Here is an 18,286-nt window from a genome sequence, read left to right as displayed (position 1 = left end):
TGTACTTTAGTAATTGTGTGTATGTTATTGTCCTTTTCATGTTTTGAGATCATTTCATGATGTCGTAGTTTTGTGTATTTGTTGATTTCTTCTTTGATTTTGTCGTGTCTTTGTGCATTTTTTTCTTTTTATTTATGTATTTGCTGTTTATTTCATTCTATGCCTTTATTCTGGGGACTCTGGGGTAAAACAGCCAACAGCGCACCCCGGTGGCCCGCCCTGATCACTGCACCCTCCTCCTGCGGTGCTTCCATCCTCTCGGCGGACACTGAACATCCTCTTACCGATGCCTCTCATGCCGGCTGAATAGAAGCAATAGTGTCAGCCTTTCACCGCACACAGAGGGATTTACAGCAACATGTCCAAACACCGTCCTGAAAGAGACAGCTGGGGTGAGTGTACGTACGTCATCTTTGATTTCCTGCTTTCCAATGACGCTATTTTCACCATCGATAGCTACAGAGGGCGTTTTAATCAATGCAGATGATTGGACGTTTATTCCACACGATTAAAGGCTTGTTTTCGTTGGAACAAAACGAACACATTGGGCTTTTATTTATTTTGATTTTATTATATTTATTTATTTTTGTTGATGCAGTCCCACCCATTAGCATCCATGGACAATGAGCAAAAGACGCAGTGTTTGCCTTTATTTATGCACAAATATTGAAGAATCCAACAGAGGATGATGGTGAAAGGCTCGTTTTTTTAATTGTCTGTGTGTATTTTATTTAATTTTATTTTATGCTGATTCCAGGGCTCTGTGTGATGTATTTGTCCTGCTGGGAACTCTGAACACCCAAAGGCATCAAAACAGCTCTCTGTTCTTCTCTTTATCACCTTAGAGCCTCACACCGTGGTCTGTAGTGCAGTTAGTTACACATTATGTAATATTACAACAGTAAACAGCTCCTCATCATCATCATCATCATCATCATCATCATCATCCTCTTTCCTCATCACATCATCCATCTTTATTATCCTCAGCTGCCCCGAAGATGTTTAAAATAATGTAGGCCGACCTCAAAGCCACCATGAGGAGGGTGTATTTTTAAATATAAATATAAATATAAATATAAATATAAATGCTCCTGTTCATCATTCGACAGCTGACCTACTCTGACCTACTTTAAGCAGCAGCTGCCTCTGACGTCTTTGGTTGATTTAAGGGTTAACAACAGAAAGATCAGGCTGGGCTGGGTCAGACCAGACCAGATCAGATCAGACCAGACCAGATCAGATCAGACCAGATCAGATCAGATCAGACCAGACCAGATCAGACCAGATCAGACCAGACCAGGACCAGGACCAGGCCTGCTGGATGAGATCAATTAATTACAATTATTAGGGTCCAAAGTCCCAGAATAGGACAAAGGAACCTGTTGTAATTGCTTAAATTTACTACTACCACTATTATTATTATTATTGTTATTATTATTATACCATCATGTCATCAGAAAATCCTTTGCCATTTCCTCAACATCATATTCTAAATGCTGTATCTTGGCTATTTATCAATGGATTCGCATCAAATTCACTGAGTGATTTTTAACTGGTTTTCCCTTTATACTGGGTTTTTAAATAATACTACTGTGTAAACAGGCCTTCTAACGAGAAGGGTCTAGCTGCAGCAGCGGAACTGTACAAACCATTCTCCGGACAAACCACGCCCCCTACAAAATACGCCCTTATCGATCCCCCTGAGCCAATACCTGGTCATGAAGCTTTTCACTAACCTCAACCGCTACCGCCTCCACTTTTTTGGCAAATTTGGGGAACTTTGCAATACCGACCTTCCTTTTTTTACGAACAGTAATTTTAACCCTAAACCTAACCAAACCCTAAACCTAACCAAACCCTAAACCTAACCAAACCCTAAACCTAACCAAACCCTAAACCTAAAAAACTCTAAACCTAACCAAACCCTAAACCTAACCAAACCCTAAACCTAACAGCCACCGCCCCCATCCAATGGCCTTAAACTCAACTGCCCTAAACTGTGACACTAAACATAACTGCTACTGCCCCACTCAATGGCCCTAAACTCAACTGCTATCGCCTCCACTCAAATGACCCCAACCCTAACCCTAAAACCTAAACTTAACCCTAAACCCTGATACTAAACCTAACCGCTACCGCCCCCACCCACTGGTCCTAAACTCAACTGCTACCGCCTCCACTCAAAAGACCCTAACCCTAACCCAATGACCAAAAATTGGAGAATTCTGCAACTGAAACCTAACCCTTATCCTAGAATTAGTTTAAGGGACCCTATATTTACACCAAAACTGAAAGAAAACCCAAAACCTAAAGTAAAATTAACCAAGAAAAAACAGGCAGGAATGCACCAAAACACTTCTACCTCCACCCCATTCCTTATAACAGGTAATGGGGCGGAGACTGGAAGCTAGGACTAGGTCCATACAGACCCAGTTGTGGTGAAGCCCAAACAGGCTCCTACTTCTGTCCCTCGGCTAACAGTTCTGTGAACCCTCATACCACACCACACCACACGACACATGAATTTACGACAGGGTGTCCAAACAGACACAGAATGGAGAGGGTGCAACCATCCCCCCCACGCTGTTCCTTGTCCCATATTTACAACACTCCACTGACACCGCATTATACTGATACAAACTCACAAAATCTTTTTGATGAGTGGCACAAGGAAGAGAGGAACACGAATAACAAACATCGGCCCGTGACTGCCTTTGATTCCCTATTCAACTGGGGGGGGGGGGGGGGGGGGATCTCATCGAGAAAACACATTTCTTTACCTAACCCTAACTCTAACCCAAACCTAACCCTAACCCAACCCTAACCGCTACCGCTAGCATTGAGGTGCTAACTGCTACATGTTTAGCATTGAAGTGCTAGCTGCTTCATGTTAAGCATTGATGTGCTAGCTGCTACATGTTAGCATTGAGATGCTAAACATTGTTGGCATTGAGGAGCGAGCTGCTACATAGTTAACAATGAAGTGCTAGCTGCTACATGGTTAGTATTGTGGTCCTTGCTGCTACATGGTTAGCATTGAGATGCTAGCTGCTACATGTTTAGCATTGAGGTGCTAGCTGCTACATCTTTTGGAGTATATAGTAGAAGATTGCAATTAATGCAATAAAGTCAAACAGGAAGTGGATTGTATATTTCAGCAGCTTGACACAATCACAATCAGTGGAACACAATGTAAAAATATCTCCAATATATTTAAAATGAAAACTGCATATATGTTCCACTTTTTTTAGCTGCTTTAGTGCTAGCTGCTACATGCTAGCATTGAGGTGCTAGCTGCTACATGGTTAGCATTGAAGTGCTAGCTGCTTCATGTTTAGCATTGAGGTGCTAACTGCTACATGTTTAGCATTGAGGTGCTAGCTGCTACGTGGTTAGCATTGAGGTGCTAGCTGCTACATGCTAGCATTGAGGTGCTAGCTGTTACATGGTTAGCATTTAATTGCTAGCTTCTATATGTTTAGCATTGAGGTGCTAACTACTACATGTTTGCATTGTGGTACTAGCTGCTACATTTTTAGCATTGAGGTGCTAGCTGCTACATGGTTAGCATTGAGGTGCTAGCTACTACATGTTTAGCATTGAGGTGCTAGCTGCTACATCTTTTGGAGTATGTAGTAGAAGATTGCAATTAATGCAATAAAGTCAAACAGGAAGTGGATTGTATATTTTAGCAGTTTGACACAATCACAATCAGTGGAACACAATGTAAAAATATCTCCAATATATTTAAAATGAAAACTGCGTATATGTTCAATAAAAAGCTGTGTCCGAATATTCCCTCCCATCTTCTTTTCTATCCACTTTTTCTTAACCCCAAGGATGACATCACAGGGTTAAGGAAAGGTGTTAGGAGAGGAGTTATTTATAGGCCATCATGTGTGTTTTGACAATCAGACATTTCCACTCGGTGACGTAAAAATTCGACAGCCACAGAGGATAGTGACGTCTACCGTGGTGAAAAAAGTGAAACTAAAAGAACGTCACATTGAGAATGGTTGCTCACACTCACCTTCCAGTCTCAGAAATATTAATGTTGAATAAAACATAATGAGGCTAAAAATGTCTCCGATCCCTTTTCCTTGAATGACAGTGAGTGTTTGTTTTATGTCAGCTGTAATCTGATAATATGGCGTACATATAATAAGATATAGGTTTTAGATTATTTAAAGGTCTTATATCATGCAAATCATCTTTTTTGAGCTTTTATCTTTGTTACAATGTTATTTCTTTATCAAAAACATCCTTGCTCCCTGCTCTCTGAGCTGCTTCTCTGCCCTCTTCTGAAAAACGAGCAGCTGAAATTGTAGTGATGTCACTAGCATTCTGAACCGTCCCCTCCAGGAAGTGCCTTCTGTTGTTGCCGCGCCTCCACAGTGAACATTCACGCCCATTCTCTGTGGTGCTAGAGGCATGCGAGCACCAAAGAGCATCCGTTTGGATGGTCATTGTCTTTTCTTATCCAGTCTGCACAGGGAAAATAAACGGACTTTGTTTTTGTACCAAACGATAATGTCTGGTAACTGAAAATGAGTGTTGGACTGCGAAAGTCCTTGGAATTTGTTCAAACTTCCTAAAGAAGAGTCTACTCGCCAGAAGTTGTTGGAATTTACACGCAACAGATCATCCAGCATCCGTTAGTCTGTGACCGTCACTTTACAGAAGAGTTTTCTGGAACTGTTTATTAATAATAATAATAATAATAATAATATAATAATACATTTTATTTGTAATGCACTTTACATTTGATGCCAAACCTCAAAGTGCTACAGGATTAAAACAATACAACACAACATATATTAAACTGTTAAAATAAGTTTCTGTAATAAAGTGATATTTAAGTCTTTTCTTAAAAGCATCTACTGTTTGCGGGGCCCTGAGGTGGTCAGGGAGGGCGTTCCACAAGCGGAGAGCAGCAGCTTCAAAGGCCCTGTCCCCATTGTTTTGAGCCGTGTCCTGGGCGTGACCAGACGGTGCTGTTGGCCTGACCGGGTCCTGGTTGAGGTGTGTGGTGTGAGCAGTTCTGTGAGGTACTGTGCAGACAGTGATGGGTGTGCAGGAGGATCTTATATTCTATGCAGGACTGAATTGGGAGCCAGTGCAGTGTACGGAGGATGGGGGGATGGGCTCAGGTTTCCACACCCTCATCAGGACCCTGGCAGCACTGGTCTGAACTTACTGGAGCTTTTGGAGGCTCCTGCCAGGGGTGAGGAGAAAAGGCGTGGACGAGCTTCTCTGCAGCAGGAAGGGAGGGAGAAAATAAGTCATATTTCTTAATAAATTAGTATTTTATTTTGTAAAATGTAAAATATTTTAATATAGCATGATATAGGACTTTAAAGTTGTTCAAGGCATATTATTGTATTAGTAACTTATATCATCTCTGTCCCTTGTCCGTCATCGTGAGTTTCCGTCAGCACTCGGGTATGCGTTTCCCTTTAAATGTTGTCGCCGCAAGGAATTGTGGGTATCTCGTCTTCTTTGGTAAAAGATGCATCAGTGTTTCTTGGGCTAAAGGAGGAAATAAAGGAAACATTGAGCCTCCTTTCCTCAGCTTAAAGAGATTTCAAGATTTTTTATCATGGTCACCTCCTAAACACTTCCAGGTGTGAAGGAACAGTGGATAGGAAAGGAGATAGGAGGGAATATTCATACGCAGCCAATCATTGCCGTCATGCTGAAAGATGTTGTGATCATTATGAGAGCTATATGTCACAGATGCTGGAATCAGAGTGAGTGATGGAGTGGAAAGCTCACTGATGCTCTCAGATTCATTCACTTTGATATCAACAGGAAATCTATTGATCTGGGACTGACTGGGAGGCATAATGGACTTCTTCTTCCGGTTGTCTCACCTAATGTTTCCTCATCATCAGTAGCTGATGTGTTCTTCCTCTGCAGGGTCCCTGGGTGATAAACATGTCTACGATTGGAGCTCTGAGGAGGAGGAGGAGCCTGATGGACGGGCGCGGCCTATCCAGGTGCTGCTGGTTAAAGACGACCACACCTTTGAGCTGGACGAGGCGGCTCTGAGCCGCATCCTGCTCTCAGAGAAGGTCAGAGAGCGTGAGGTAGTGGCCATCTCTGTAGCCGGAGCTTTCCGCAAGGGAAAGTCCTTCCTCATGGACTTCATGCTGCGTTACATGTACAACCACGTAAGTGGCGGCCTCTGAAAGCCAACTCTATTTCACTCTGATCTGATTTAAAATGTTGAAACATCTTTTTAAGGAAGTCATGATTATTGTTGACAAGTTAACAAGGGATTTTTAATGGAGTGACATTGTTTTAAAAATTCATTTTTACATTGGTTTTAATATTTATTCCAACTTCTTGAATTACAATTTTTGAGGAATTTGTTTAGGGGCCGCACAAAATTAGACAGAGGGCCGTATGTGGCCCCCTATCCACCAGTTGCCCATGCCTGCTTTAGCGTTTTTAGCGTTTAGAATAATGACCAGTCCGAGCATTTACACGAAGGGTTTGTGTGTTTTTGTTGTAATGCTGCGTTCACACCGGATGCATCACGAAATGTCCGTACGTCCAGATTACATACAAAGTCAATAGATAGATGCGTCCCAGATGCGAAATCTTTCGGGTGCGGCAGTGCGGTCCGATGCGCATGTCAAGTGCGTTGGCTGTGCGAGCGCAATCTTGATTTTACACATATCCGTACATCCGCACATTCGCAAGAGTTGAAAATATTTAACTCCTGCGACTGTTTTGCATGATGAAAGCCAATCAGAGTCTTTGTTGACGATGACGTCAGGACAACACGGACACCGGTCTGTTCACCCATTCAACCATGGAGTAGAAGCTGTGTGTGACCACCTGGAGCTGTTTGACACGGCCTTTATAACCAGGACTAGGAAGGATTAGGTGTGGAGGAGAATCAGAGAGGAGGTGGTAGTAGCAGGTAGGAGTTCTCTATGTAGTTTTCATCTTTGAAAGTTGGCACTGAGCTAGGATAGCATTAGCCGCTAATCACACCGGCTTTTTTCACTGGTGGTTTATGTTTATGAGAGGAGAAAAAGGAGCGTAGCTCCTTGCTTCAGCTGGCAGTGAAACTCACCGAGTTGGTTGTGTCGCTGGTGGGCGGGGCTGCGCTTCATACGTGCGTACATTTTTGGATCCTGCGGACCCTGCGGTACGTTTCGTGTGGCAGATGCGTCCGGTGCCGCAGAACACGCGTTTGGTGTGAACGCAGCATTAGCCTTTAGAGTCATTTTTGTAATTTTTATTTTGTAGTTTTATATAGTCGTCTGTTATTATTGGAGTCGTCTTATTGGTTATTGGAGGAATTTTGTGTTTTTACAGTCATTTTGTGTATTCTTGTTTCTGTTATTTTTTGTGTATTTTTATTCATCTTGTGGAATTATTAATTAATTATTTGTGTTTTTATGTGTGTTTCTATTATATTTCTGTTTTTTAGTTGTTTTGTGTGTGTGTTTTTGTTATCTTTGTGTTTTAGTTGTCCTAGTCAATTTCCCTGTAATGTTGCATGCTTTTGTTTTGAGTAACTTTTATGTATTTTTGTTGTAATTTTGAAAAATTATCTGTCATTTTTGTGCATTTTTATTTGTCGTCTTCGTTTTTGGGTAATTTTCTGTATATTTTATCACCTTTTGTGTATATGTCCAACCCAGTCTCACAGCAAAATGTGTAATAGCAACATTTGTCCACAAGCAATATTGTAAACATTTTACGTATGAGGCTCTTAGAAAGTAAGATGCTAACAGTTTGCTACGCCCAGTCTTTTCAACAGGCTGACGTCGGGTCACGTGACTGCTGACTCCGCCCCTTGCCTGCAATGAGAAACATGGCGAATATCTCGTATATTTTAGTGGCATATTGCCATATTTCAAGATAAACTGTGGCTTTAGAATTGTTTTGACAATATTTCTAATGAGAAATTTTCTCCAATTTTCATAGCATCCTATTGGTTTATGTATAGGATCCGTAGTTAGTTTGTTTTGCCGTACATTCATCATGCTTTATCCCTTTGCTATGGTTTTGCTAGCACGCTTAGAAAGTACCGGAAGTGAAGTTTTTTTTAAGGGATGTTGAATTACAAGTTTACTTTTTAAAACCCTGAATTACGTGAATGATTTATTTTTTACTATTATTAGTGAGGATGCATTGGCAATGCTAATGCTAGCACAATGCTATTGTTAGCGCAATGCTAATGCTAGCGCAATGCTAATACTAGCGCAACGTTTATGTAATGCTATTGCTAGCACAATGCTAATGTTAGTGAAATGCTAATGCTAGTGCAATGCTAATGCTAGCACAATGCTAATGTTAGTGCAATGCTAATGCTAGCACAATGCTAACGCAATACTAATGTCAGCGCAATGCTAATGCTAGCACAATGCTATTGTTAGCGCAATGCTAATGCTAACGCAATGTTGATGCTAGCACAATGCTAATGTTAGCGCAATGCTAACGCTAACACAATGCTAGTGCTAGCACAATGCTAATTTAGCGCAATGCTAATGTTAGCGCAATGCTAATGCTAGCAAAATGCTAGCGCAATATAAATGCTAGACAATGTTAACGCTGACGCTAACGCAATGCTAACTTTTTCAAACTTTTTCAAACTTTTTCAACCTTTTCAACCTTTTCAAACTGTTTCAACCTTTTTAACCTTTTTAACCTTTTTCACCTTTTTAAACCTTTTTCAACCTTTTTCGGCCTTTTTCAACCTTTTTTATTACAACGTTAAGGCTATTGCTAGCTTAATACTATGCTAATGTAGTGCGAAGCGGGCCAGCACATGCATCCTCACTTGCATTTTTTTCAGGAAATGCAAAAATTCTAGTTATTATTATTATTATTATTATTATTATTAGTTATTAATTATTAATTCACATTTGACTATATATAAGGGTAGTTTAAAACAGTTTGAAACCTTGTGATGATGGAACAAGGTAAATAAAGTTTTTTTGTTTATGTTATTTAAAAAAATCTTGTTTAGTGTGCCTGTCTAATAATTTTTTCTTACTTTATTCATCTAAAAATAGTCATTGTTTATATATATATATATATATATAGACTCTGAAAGCACTGAACTTTAGTATTTCAATCTATTTACTGTGATTTTAGGAGCTAAAACAGAGGTGGACAACTTTTATCACAGTAGGCGGGGCCACGAACATGTGATTGTATCTGATCTGAGGGTCACATGATCAACATTCATGTCAGCATTAGAATAATGACCAATCGGAGCATTAACACAGGAAACAGCAAAGGCTTTGTGTGTTTTTCTTGTGGTTTTGTACGTGTCGCTCTCATTCTGTGTATTTTTATTGTGGTTTCCTTTATTTTCTGTTATATTTCTTTATGTTTGTAGTAGTTTTGTGTGTTTATGGAGCACATTTCTGTATTTTTCTTGTCTCTTTATTATTACATTTATTTTATATTATATTTTTAAATTTATTATAATATATTTATTTGCTGTATTCTATATTTTTCTCTCATTTTGTGCATTGTTATTGTGTTGTCCATGTCTGAGCGGGCAATATTAAGTAGTAAAAGTAAAAGTATTGTATTTTGTGAGGATGTGGTGCTCTGTGTGACGTTGTGGTGGTTAGGCGTCTGATAGCTGGCTCGGCGATGCAGAAGAACCGCTGACGGGCTTCTCCTGGAGGGGCGGCTCTGAGAGGGAGACCACAGGGATCCAGATCTGGAGCGAAGTCTTTCTGGTGGACAAACCTGATGGCAGCAAGGTATGGAGTGAGGGGGTGGAGCATCACTTCATGTGTTATCCTGGCCACGCCCCCCTCTGTCTGCTGAGTCAGCTCTCGTCTGTCCTATCAGATGCGTGATGCAGTTTGTGGGGGCGTGGCTTTAGACAAAGCACTGAGGGGAGAGTGAGGAGGGGGTGGAGCTTAGAGGAGACACAACTTCTTTGACCTTGCTAGCTCTCCAACATTGCAGACTATACCTTTGATGCAGAGGTTCTCAGCCTTTTGAGCCTGCGACTCCCAAAGTAAAGGTGCCAGAGACCCTGGACCCCTACTGTACTTGACATATAATAATAATAATAATAATAATAATAACTAAGCAAGACCTGTATTTGCAAAGCAAATACTTATTTGGCAATTGAAAATTGGCAAAATGACAGCCTGTCTGGATTTGTTGACAAGTTATATAATGCAGGAAAAACAGAAGACTGACCTTGACCTTAAATATGACCTTGAGAGAATGCTTTTTAATGGTACCAGTCTGAGCACTGTATCTCAATTTGTGGCCAAGTTATAGGTATTTTTTGTCATGTCAACTTTAACCCTACCAATCTTTTTACTGGTAGGTTGTACAGCTTCTGTCCAATTAAATAAAATACTCCACTTGAGATGAACTTTTCATAAATGTAAGCATCAAACTTGTACAATAAATATTCATAGAGCTATGGAAAATGTTGGTTTTTGACACTTGACGCGACCTTGACATTTTGGCTCCTAAAAGGTCAATAAATCATCCTTGACATTGTCCCTATGAGATGAGATGCGTGTCAAGAAAAATAATAAGAACTCCTACGATTATAACGTATTATTTTCAATTGCCAAATACAATAAAATGGGTTAAAAGTGACCCAAAATGGTGGAAAAGGTGGTGAAATGGGATTTTAAAAACCACAGAAATTGGTTAAAAGTTGCAAATTAGAGAGGCCAAAAATGAACAGAAAAAGTGATAAAAAAGGGTTCAATGTGTCGCTATTGGATTAGTAGAAACTAAATAAGGGCATGACAAAATAAAATGAGGTTAAATTGGCAAAAATAAGCATGAACTAAGGTTAAAAATGACATTGGGTGGAAAAGTGGTGGAAAGGGTTTATAAGTGCCGAAAATGTCTTGAAAGTAGAAGAAAAGTGCAGAAATGTACTTGAACATGGCAGAAATGGGAGTAAAATTAATTAAAAGGAGCAAAAACGGCAAGAAAAATTCATGAAAATAGGTTAAAATATGGGAAGTTTGGTGTAGTTGCAGAAAAAATCGTTTGTTGAAGGCATATGGCGACCCGCTCCCAGTGTCTCGTGACCCCAAATGGGGTTCTGACCCCAAAGTTGAGAACCGCTGCTTTAAGGTACACCAACTTCAGTTACTCTCTTTAACTCTGACTTCAGGCAGAGATTTCTACAGGTATCGGTATTTAGCGTAGAAATGTGTTTGTAGCTCAGGCGCACACAGGAAGTGCACGTCCACCTGTCGAACGCTCACACAGCAGCTTTCTCCATGGGTTGTTGGTTTGTGCAGGTCGCTGTGTTGCTCATGGACACCCAAGGCACGTTCGACAGCCAGTCGACTCTGAGGGACTCGGCCACAGTTTTTGCACTCAGCACCATGATCAGCTCCATGCAGGTACGCCGGCCTCCACCAATCACATCCTTCTTTACTTTCACTTTACTTTGGCAGTAATGAGGTAAAATACTACATTATTTAAATATGTTATGAGAAAAGGACAGAAAAGTTTAGGCAGAGCAGAGAAATGATGATGGAAACCATGACAAACTAACTAAGAAAGAAAAACGAACTTTAAACCGACACATGTTACAGACAGGACGATAAACAGACTCACTGACAAACCCAGAGTGAACACACGGTTTGATTATATGATCTGAGGGTCACATGATCAACATTCATGTCAACATTAGAATAAAGACCAATGTGAGTTTTATGATTTTTTCTTGTTGTTTTTTTTTATATTTTTCTGTTCATTTGGTGTGTTTTTATAGTGATTTGGTGATTTCCTGTATTATGTTGGTTTTCATATTCATTCCAACTTCTCGAATTACATTTTTTGGGGCTGCACAAAATTAAACAGAGGGCCGTATGTGGCCCCCTGGCCACCAGTTGCCAATTTCTGCTTTAGTGTTTTTAGCTTTTATAATATTAATTAGTCTGAGCATTAATACACATGGTTTGTGTGTTTTTGTTGTTAGATTTTTGTGTTGTATTTTTTTTATAGTTGTCTGTTAATGTTGGAGTTGTCTTAATATGGTTTTTTTTTTAAGATAATCCAAATACAAAACAAAAGAATCCACAAATTAGCACAAAAAATGACATCACGACAATGTATTCATGCACAGGAGGGAGCGAAGGATTAAAAAACTGGGCGAATGGAAAGTCAGTAGGAAGTTTAAAATATATCAGTGGAGGTTGAAAAGTTAAGTCAATAGTTTAGGATAAAGATGCATTCCTAATACAGGAATGTAACGCTGCTAATGGGAACTTTTCCAGGTTTACAACATCTCCCAGAACGTTCAGGAGGATGATCTTCAGCATCTGCAGGTAAATATTTACCCTTTTTTAGGAATTATTGTCAATGATACACCTTTGTCAGCTTGTCAGTGACCGTATTTTCTGGCGTAAAGGATTCTTGTCATTAAAAGTTGAGGGTGTGGCAAATACGGCGGAGTGCCCCGTGTGGATTTCTGTATCACTGACAGCCCCCCCTACAGTTGAATGACTGAACTGTAACAGCCACTGAACATCACGGTGGACCTAACGTTCAAAAACCAGCTTCGGATAATGTAGGAAAAAATGAAGCTCTCACAGCTTTAATAACAGGACGGATGAGACGCCATACATCTGTTGATTAACTCATTCACTGCCAACCATTTTACAGCATTTTGACTGATTTTTAAAGACCCAAAGAATCATTAGTACTATGACAATCTAAACTCTGAAACCAAGTTTGTTTTGTTCTTCCGTCATCAGCAGTTCAATAGAGGCAAGTTTCACACAAATCACCAGTTTCTGACAAAAAGCTGAGAAAAATGGCTTTTTCTGAAAAAAACCTGTCGGTGACTTGATTTTTTTTTTTCACTTAAGGGACACCGACAACAAAAACAACACTCAGACTGGGCTTTTGATGGCAAAATTATTATTATTTTGCTATCTGGGTTTTATGGTTTCCTTACTGTATTTTTTCGGCCTTCCTCAAAGTCTTCCCCCTCCCTTAGTCCCCACACACGCAACTTCCTCCTACTCAAGACATGCCGAGTCAACGCGCCACCTACATTGCACCAGTTGGTCACTAAATCATAGTACAAGGCTGATATTCGTGTGAGAGCTTTGTTACACTGTCTCCTAGCAACCCCCATTGAAAAACACAATTGACATCTAAATACGTCATTGGCAGTGAGTGAGTTAATTAAATAAAAAGCAAATACCGGTAAAACATGGAAGTTTGTGTAATGGGGAGCAGTGCTGGCTTGTACGCATCCATGGTGAGAAGAACAAGTACACCAGTTTTTAATAGTAGTTAATAAATGGCATAAAGTTGTCATTTAACTACATTAAGTTTGTACAGAAGAGATCGCACACAGGACTCTGAGGCTGATGGTGAAGATCACATAACTGACACACGCACGTATGCACACAGAGAGAGAGAGAGGGAGAGAGCGCTGCAGCAGCCTGGATACAGTAAAATCAGCCAGTTTTTATCAGTGGGCGTGCACTGTAGCTGTTCCCACTCAACGTTCTTGAAGCCAAATTACGGCTCTTAGGGGCGTTTCCATCTTGCAAATTTTACGTCATTTGGAGCCAGAGTTTGCGCAGTAGGGTTGGTCGGGAGGAGCCCTGGTAACACGCCCCGCCCATTTATCGTACTGCCCTGATGACTTACGCAGCCCAGCCATGAACATAAATATCTTTCCTGCTGGAAAATCTACCAACGTCTTGTTCAGATCATAGAGGTTAGTACAAAACCACCATTTATTTAAACGTACTCTATTTAAAAATGAAGAAAATCACGCGTCTCAGCTTTCCTTCACGACATAACTGCTATTCACAAAGAGAGCTACGGCTGTCAGTCATCATCTTATATGATGTAAAATCATAGTTTTACCTTCACAGAAAAATGATCACTTGAACACAATGTATGGTGATAATAACTAATGATCACAGCAGAGTTTAGGTTTAGAAAAGTATTTTCACTTCACAGTTTGACCCACATCTCATCTGTTATCATTGAGGAGGCGGGGTTTATGACCTATACTGCAGCCAGTCAGCAGGGGGAGCTCTAAGAATAACCGCCGAGCTTGTCCCGTCCATTCTTTTTACAGTCTATGGTTTTTAACAGTAGGAAACAAACAGCATAAAGATGCCAAATCACCATGTTGGGTTTGTACAGAAGTGATCAAGTCCTGATTCTGGCTCAGATTCTGGACTTTATGTGATCGCTTCTGAGGAACGTAGGGAGGGAGCCGTGTGTCAGTCTGGTTCCAGTAGAAACGTCACCATAAAAAGCTGTAAATGGACTCATATATATATATATATATATATACAGTACTGCATATGTATAGAAATATTTGAATATATATTCATAACATTTGCTGTCTATCCTGGATAAAGAGACAGTTGTGAAGCTCTGTGATTAAACTGAATGTGTTTCAGCTCTTCACTGAGTACGGCAGACTAGCAATGGAGGAGACGTTCCTCAAACCATTTCAGGTTGGTTCTTTTCACAGACTGATAGGATCTGATATACAGTAAGTGGGCTTGCATCCATTAGTCATGCCTCGGGCTTTCTGGGTGGATTGTGCATGTTCTCCTTCAGCATGAATGGGTTTCTTTGCGAATAATGGGCAACTGTTATTGATTTATTGAGTCATTTTTTGTGTATTTCTGTTATCATTTATTATAATTTCCTATATTTTTTGTAGTTTTGTGTGTTCTTTTGTGTATTTTTGTTCTCACTATTTGTATTTTTCTGTTATTTGGCATTTTTTTGTAATCATTTTTGTTTCAAGTTTCATTTATTCAGACAATTTTTTTAGGACATTTACTTTGATCTCCTGACATGTTTCGACTGCCAACTGTCAGTCTTCGTCAGAGGCGTCTGCTGTCGAAACATGTCAGGAGATCAAATTAAAAGACAAAACAAAATGAACATTTTGTGTCATTTTGTGTCATATTGTGTTGCTGTTTGTGTATTTACTTTGGGGGCCGCACAAAATTATATTTAGGGCCGCATGTGGCCCACAGCCCACCAATTGCCCATGCTTGCTCTAACAATATAATAAATGGCAGGTTATGGTAAGTTGAGTATTGATGGTCCTGGGAAAGAATGCACGTGGGGTTTCATTTGAAACGAAGCAAATTCAAATCTAAATATTTAATTTCCCAGTCCATGATTTTCCTGGTCCGAGACTGGAGTTTTCCATACGAGTTCCACTACGGACAGGAAGGAGGCATGAAGTTCCTTGAGAAGAGACTGAAGGTGGGTCATTGCTGAGGCTGAAGGCTGCCTTTAGAGGGCGTTTGGTGATGATGAGTGTGGTTGTGTTTCAGATCTCAGAGAACCAACACGAGGAGCTGCAGAACGTGCGTAAACACATCCACTCGTGCTTTACCAACATCTCCTGCTTCCTGATGCCTCACCCTGGCCTCAAAGTGGCCACCAACCCACACTTTGATGGGAGAATCAAAGGTAGAGTCCTCTTTTGCGCGCGTGTGTGTGTGTCTTCCTCAAATATCTCTGTGGATCAGGATCAGACTGACCTGAGAGTTTCAACATGGCTGCTGCTTGGTTCAAGGGTGTGCAACGTTGGATTTGTTTGGACGCCCCACCCTCACCTCCTGAGTCTATGGACTCAGTGATGATGTCATCAGTCCTAGCTCTACAGTGACGACGTCCCACCTTCAAACACAACCTCATTTGGCTATCCATGAAAAAGCTACTGACCCTCCCACTTTTCTATAGCAATATATACTTCCTACAGGCACTGCACTAGAACTGTATACAAATTTACAGAAAAATAGACGAAAGGACCACAATAATAATAAAAAAAAAAAAAAACACAAAAAATGACAACAAATATACACGAATTGAATTCAAGGCTACAAAAATGATGTGATGATTTATTGATACCTATTTATGTTAAAGGTGCAGTCCACAACTCTCAGATCCCTCTCTCCGCCTCCCTCCCCGCTGCTCTCTTGCCCTGCCTACAAACTTTCTAAAGTCCCTCCCTCAGATGAGCTAACAAGCTAACGTTAGTCCGACAGCAACATCACAGTATTATAACATGCTCTGTTAAAAGCATATTATGGCAGCACTTCTCTCTCTCAATGTGCACACACCTCAGCAACAGCAGCAACACAGTGGCACTTACAGCAGCCTCCGTTCGGCTGCTGTAAGTGACACATGAACAACACATGCACCACAGAGTTCTAGTGTAACAATTACAAATCAAACATAATGTCAATCAAGCAGCAGTAATTACCTTTCAAGCAGAAAAGTCACCAATTCCATCTTCTACTCCTCCAGACCATACACTGTAAAAAAGACGGCGCTCTAGCTCCGGGAAAGGGGCGGGGCCTGTGAGCAACAGCTGTCAGACACTGCATCAAACACAATCCTGGCTCTGATTGGTTCTTTTTGCCTGGTCGCAGTGCATTCTGGAAATCTACCAAATGCTGCAAGAGCAACAGGGGGCGGGGCTCAATGAGCCTATTTTTTTCACACAAACTACTAGTTTGATGTAAAGCTGTACTTATATAGTGACAGCTTTAGTAAATATGACAAAAAGTTACTTTTATAAGAGTTGCAGACTGCACCTTTAAGATCATTGTCACTGACGCCGATATTCCAACTTGTCTTTTAAAAGGTTCTACCACTAACTGAGATTTACCAATAATTAAAATTAACTGAAACAGAAATGATTCAGCATTAAACTGCCTTCATACACTAAGTTTACTAAACCAATGAATTTAAAAAGTTGGTGATAAAAATCAAACTCATTCAAATAATGATTACAGCATTGCTTATTTATTAAAGCAATTCTGTTTCAAATAAACACAAGTTGAACATGAACAACAACGCATCACGTGTGTCCCAGTAAATACTGGTGCGTCTACTTCCCGCGTGCGCTTTCTTCATTTCTAGATAATTTATTTGATTTGTATATCAGCAATTTTATTGAGGCAAAACATTTAAATAAACATCTTTATTAATTTGAATAAATATATTACATTTCTTCTATCTTTTCTACTGGTTTAATTCCATTGATCACTCACGAGTTCCAACGTGCTTCTCCTCCACCTTCAGAAATAGACGAGGAATTCATCAACAACCTGGAGGTTTTGGTTCCATGGCTTCTCAGCCCTCAAAACATCGACGTGAAGGAAATCAACGGCAGCAAAATCACGTGCAGAGGCCTTCTGGAGTATTTCAAGGTCAGACTAAAGATCCATCAATTCACTGTAACAAGCACATTCCAACAGTTTTATCACCTTATATCACTTTGAATCAACATGGCGACTCCCCTGCAGACTATTTTATTGTATATATTTAATGCTCAGATTATTATAATCTATAATAACTTATTCCCATTATTGTTTGTGTTAATCACAGTTTCTCTTTTTGTTTGTTGCTATAACCTTTACAGTTTTATTGTTTCAACCAAAATGACAAACATCAAGACTATATTATTAGATGTATACAATAATTGTAATTATTAAAAACTTTTTAGCAGTCACTCTTATTCTGTAACTGCATGAGGTTATCTTTATTTGTGTTCCTATTGTCATCACTTTTATTATTAATAATATTATAATTTTATCAATATTATTAATAAGATATGTTTTGTTTTTATTTTTTCTCATACTTTAAAGTTTATCATCGATTGTGGATTTTATTTTATTTACTGCACTGTACTTTCATTTGATAAGTGTTTTCTAAATAAGGGTATTATTACTATTGTTATTATTATTACTATTTTATAACTAATAATTAATTTTATTATGTAGTATTATTCGTGCTGTTTTTATTGTTTGTTATAGCTGCTATTATTATTTTTAATCACTGTTGTGATTTATATTATCTAGTGTTTTCCCTAAAAGTAATTAATATTACCGCTGTGGTTAGTGTTGTTTATTCATCTACATGAAATAAATAATAATACTAGAGAAAAAAGGACAAACTTTTAATAATATTTGATATTGTTTTGATGGATTTACAGGCTTACATTAAAATCTACCAGGGGGAAGAGTTGCCACATCCAAAGTCGATGCTGCAGGTACTTTTAGTTTAGTCAGCACTTTTTAATCTAATAGTAGTAGATTGGATGTTGCTTGTTTAGCTGAGGTTTGACCTGCATGTTTTACACGTGTGTTTCCACACAGGCCACAGCAGAAGCAAACAACTTAGCAGCTGTTGCTGCTGCAAAGGATCTTTACAACAAGAAGATGGAGGAGGTCTGACTTTGTACCATTTCTTCTCATATAAATCATACATCTAGTACACTAAGGGCCTGTACTATGAA

General features: G+C 39.6%; 1 protein-coding gene across 2 annotated transcripts in view; it reads left to right on the top strand.

Annotated features, from left to right (window-relative positions):
- Nucleotides 1–219: 219 nt before the first annotated feature.
- The window catches only part of atl1 (atlastin GTPase 1), a 29,833-nt gene continuing 11,766 nt past the window's right edge, over nt 220–18,286 (top strand). Inside the window, exons 1-11 of one of the 2 annotated variants that reach the window (XM_028438467.1) lie at nt 220–392; nt 5,920–6,173; nt 9,609–9,743; nt 11,271–11,375; nt 12,255–12,305; nt 14,415–14,471; nt 15,148–15,240; nt 15,312–15,450; nt 17,071–17,198; nt 17,984–18,040; nt 18,147–18,218. In XM_028438467.1, coding sequence (XP_028294268.1) covers nt 359–392; nt 5,920–6,173; nt 9,609–9,743; nt 11,271–11,375; nt 12,255–12,305; nt 14,415–14,471; nt 15,148–15,240; nt 15,312–15,450; nt 17,071–17,198; nt 17,984–18,040; nt 18,147–18,218 — 1,125 coding nt within the window. In that variant the 5' untranslated portion in view covers nt 220–358. Of the gene's footprint in view, nt 399–5,919; nt 6,174–9,608; nt 9,744–11,270; nt 11,376–12,254; nt 12,306–14,414; nt 14,472–15,147; nt 15,241–15,311; nt 15,451–17,070; nt 17,199–17,983; nt 18,041–18,146; nt 18,219–18,286 lie in introns of both variants that reach the window. The other variant, XM_028438466.1, reaches the window with a different exon arrangement.

Source organism: Gouania willdenowi, chromosome 22 (assembly GCF_900634775.1).
Source record: "Gouania willdenowi chromosome 22, fGouWil2.1, whole genome shotgun sequence".
Lineage (NCBI taxonomy): Eukaryota > Metazoa > Chordata > Actinopteri > Blenniiformes > Gobiesocidae > Gouania > Gouania willdenowi.
This window is presented reverse-complemented; position numbering and strand designations above follow the sequence as displayed.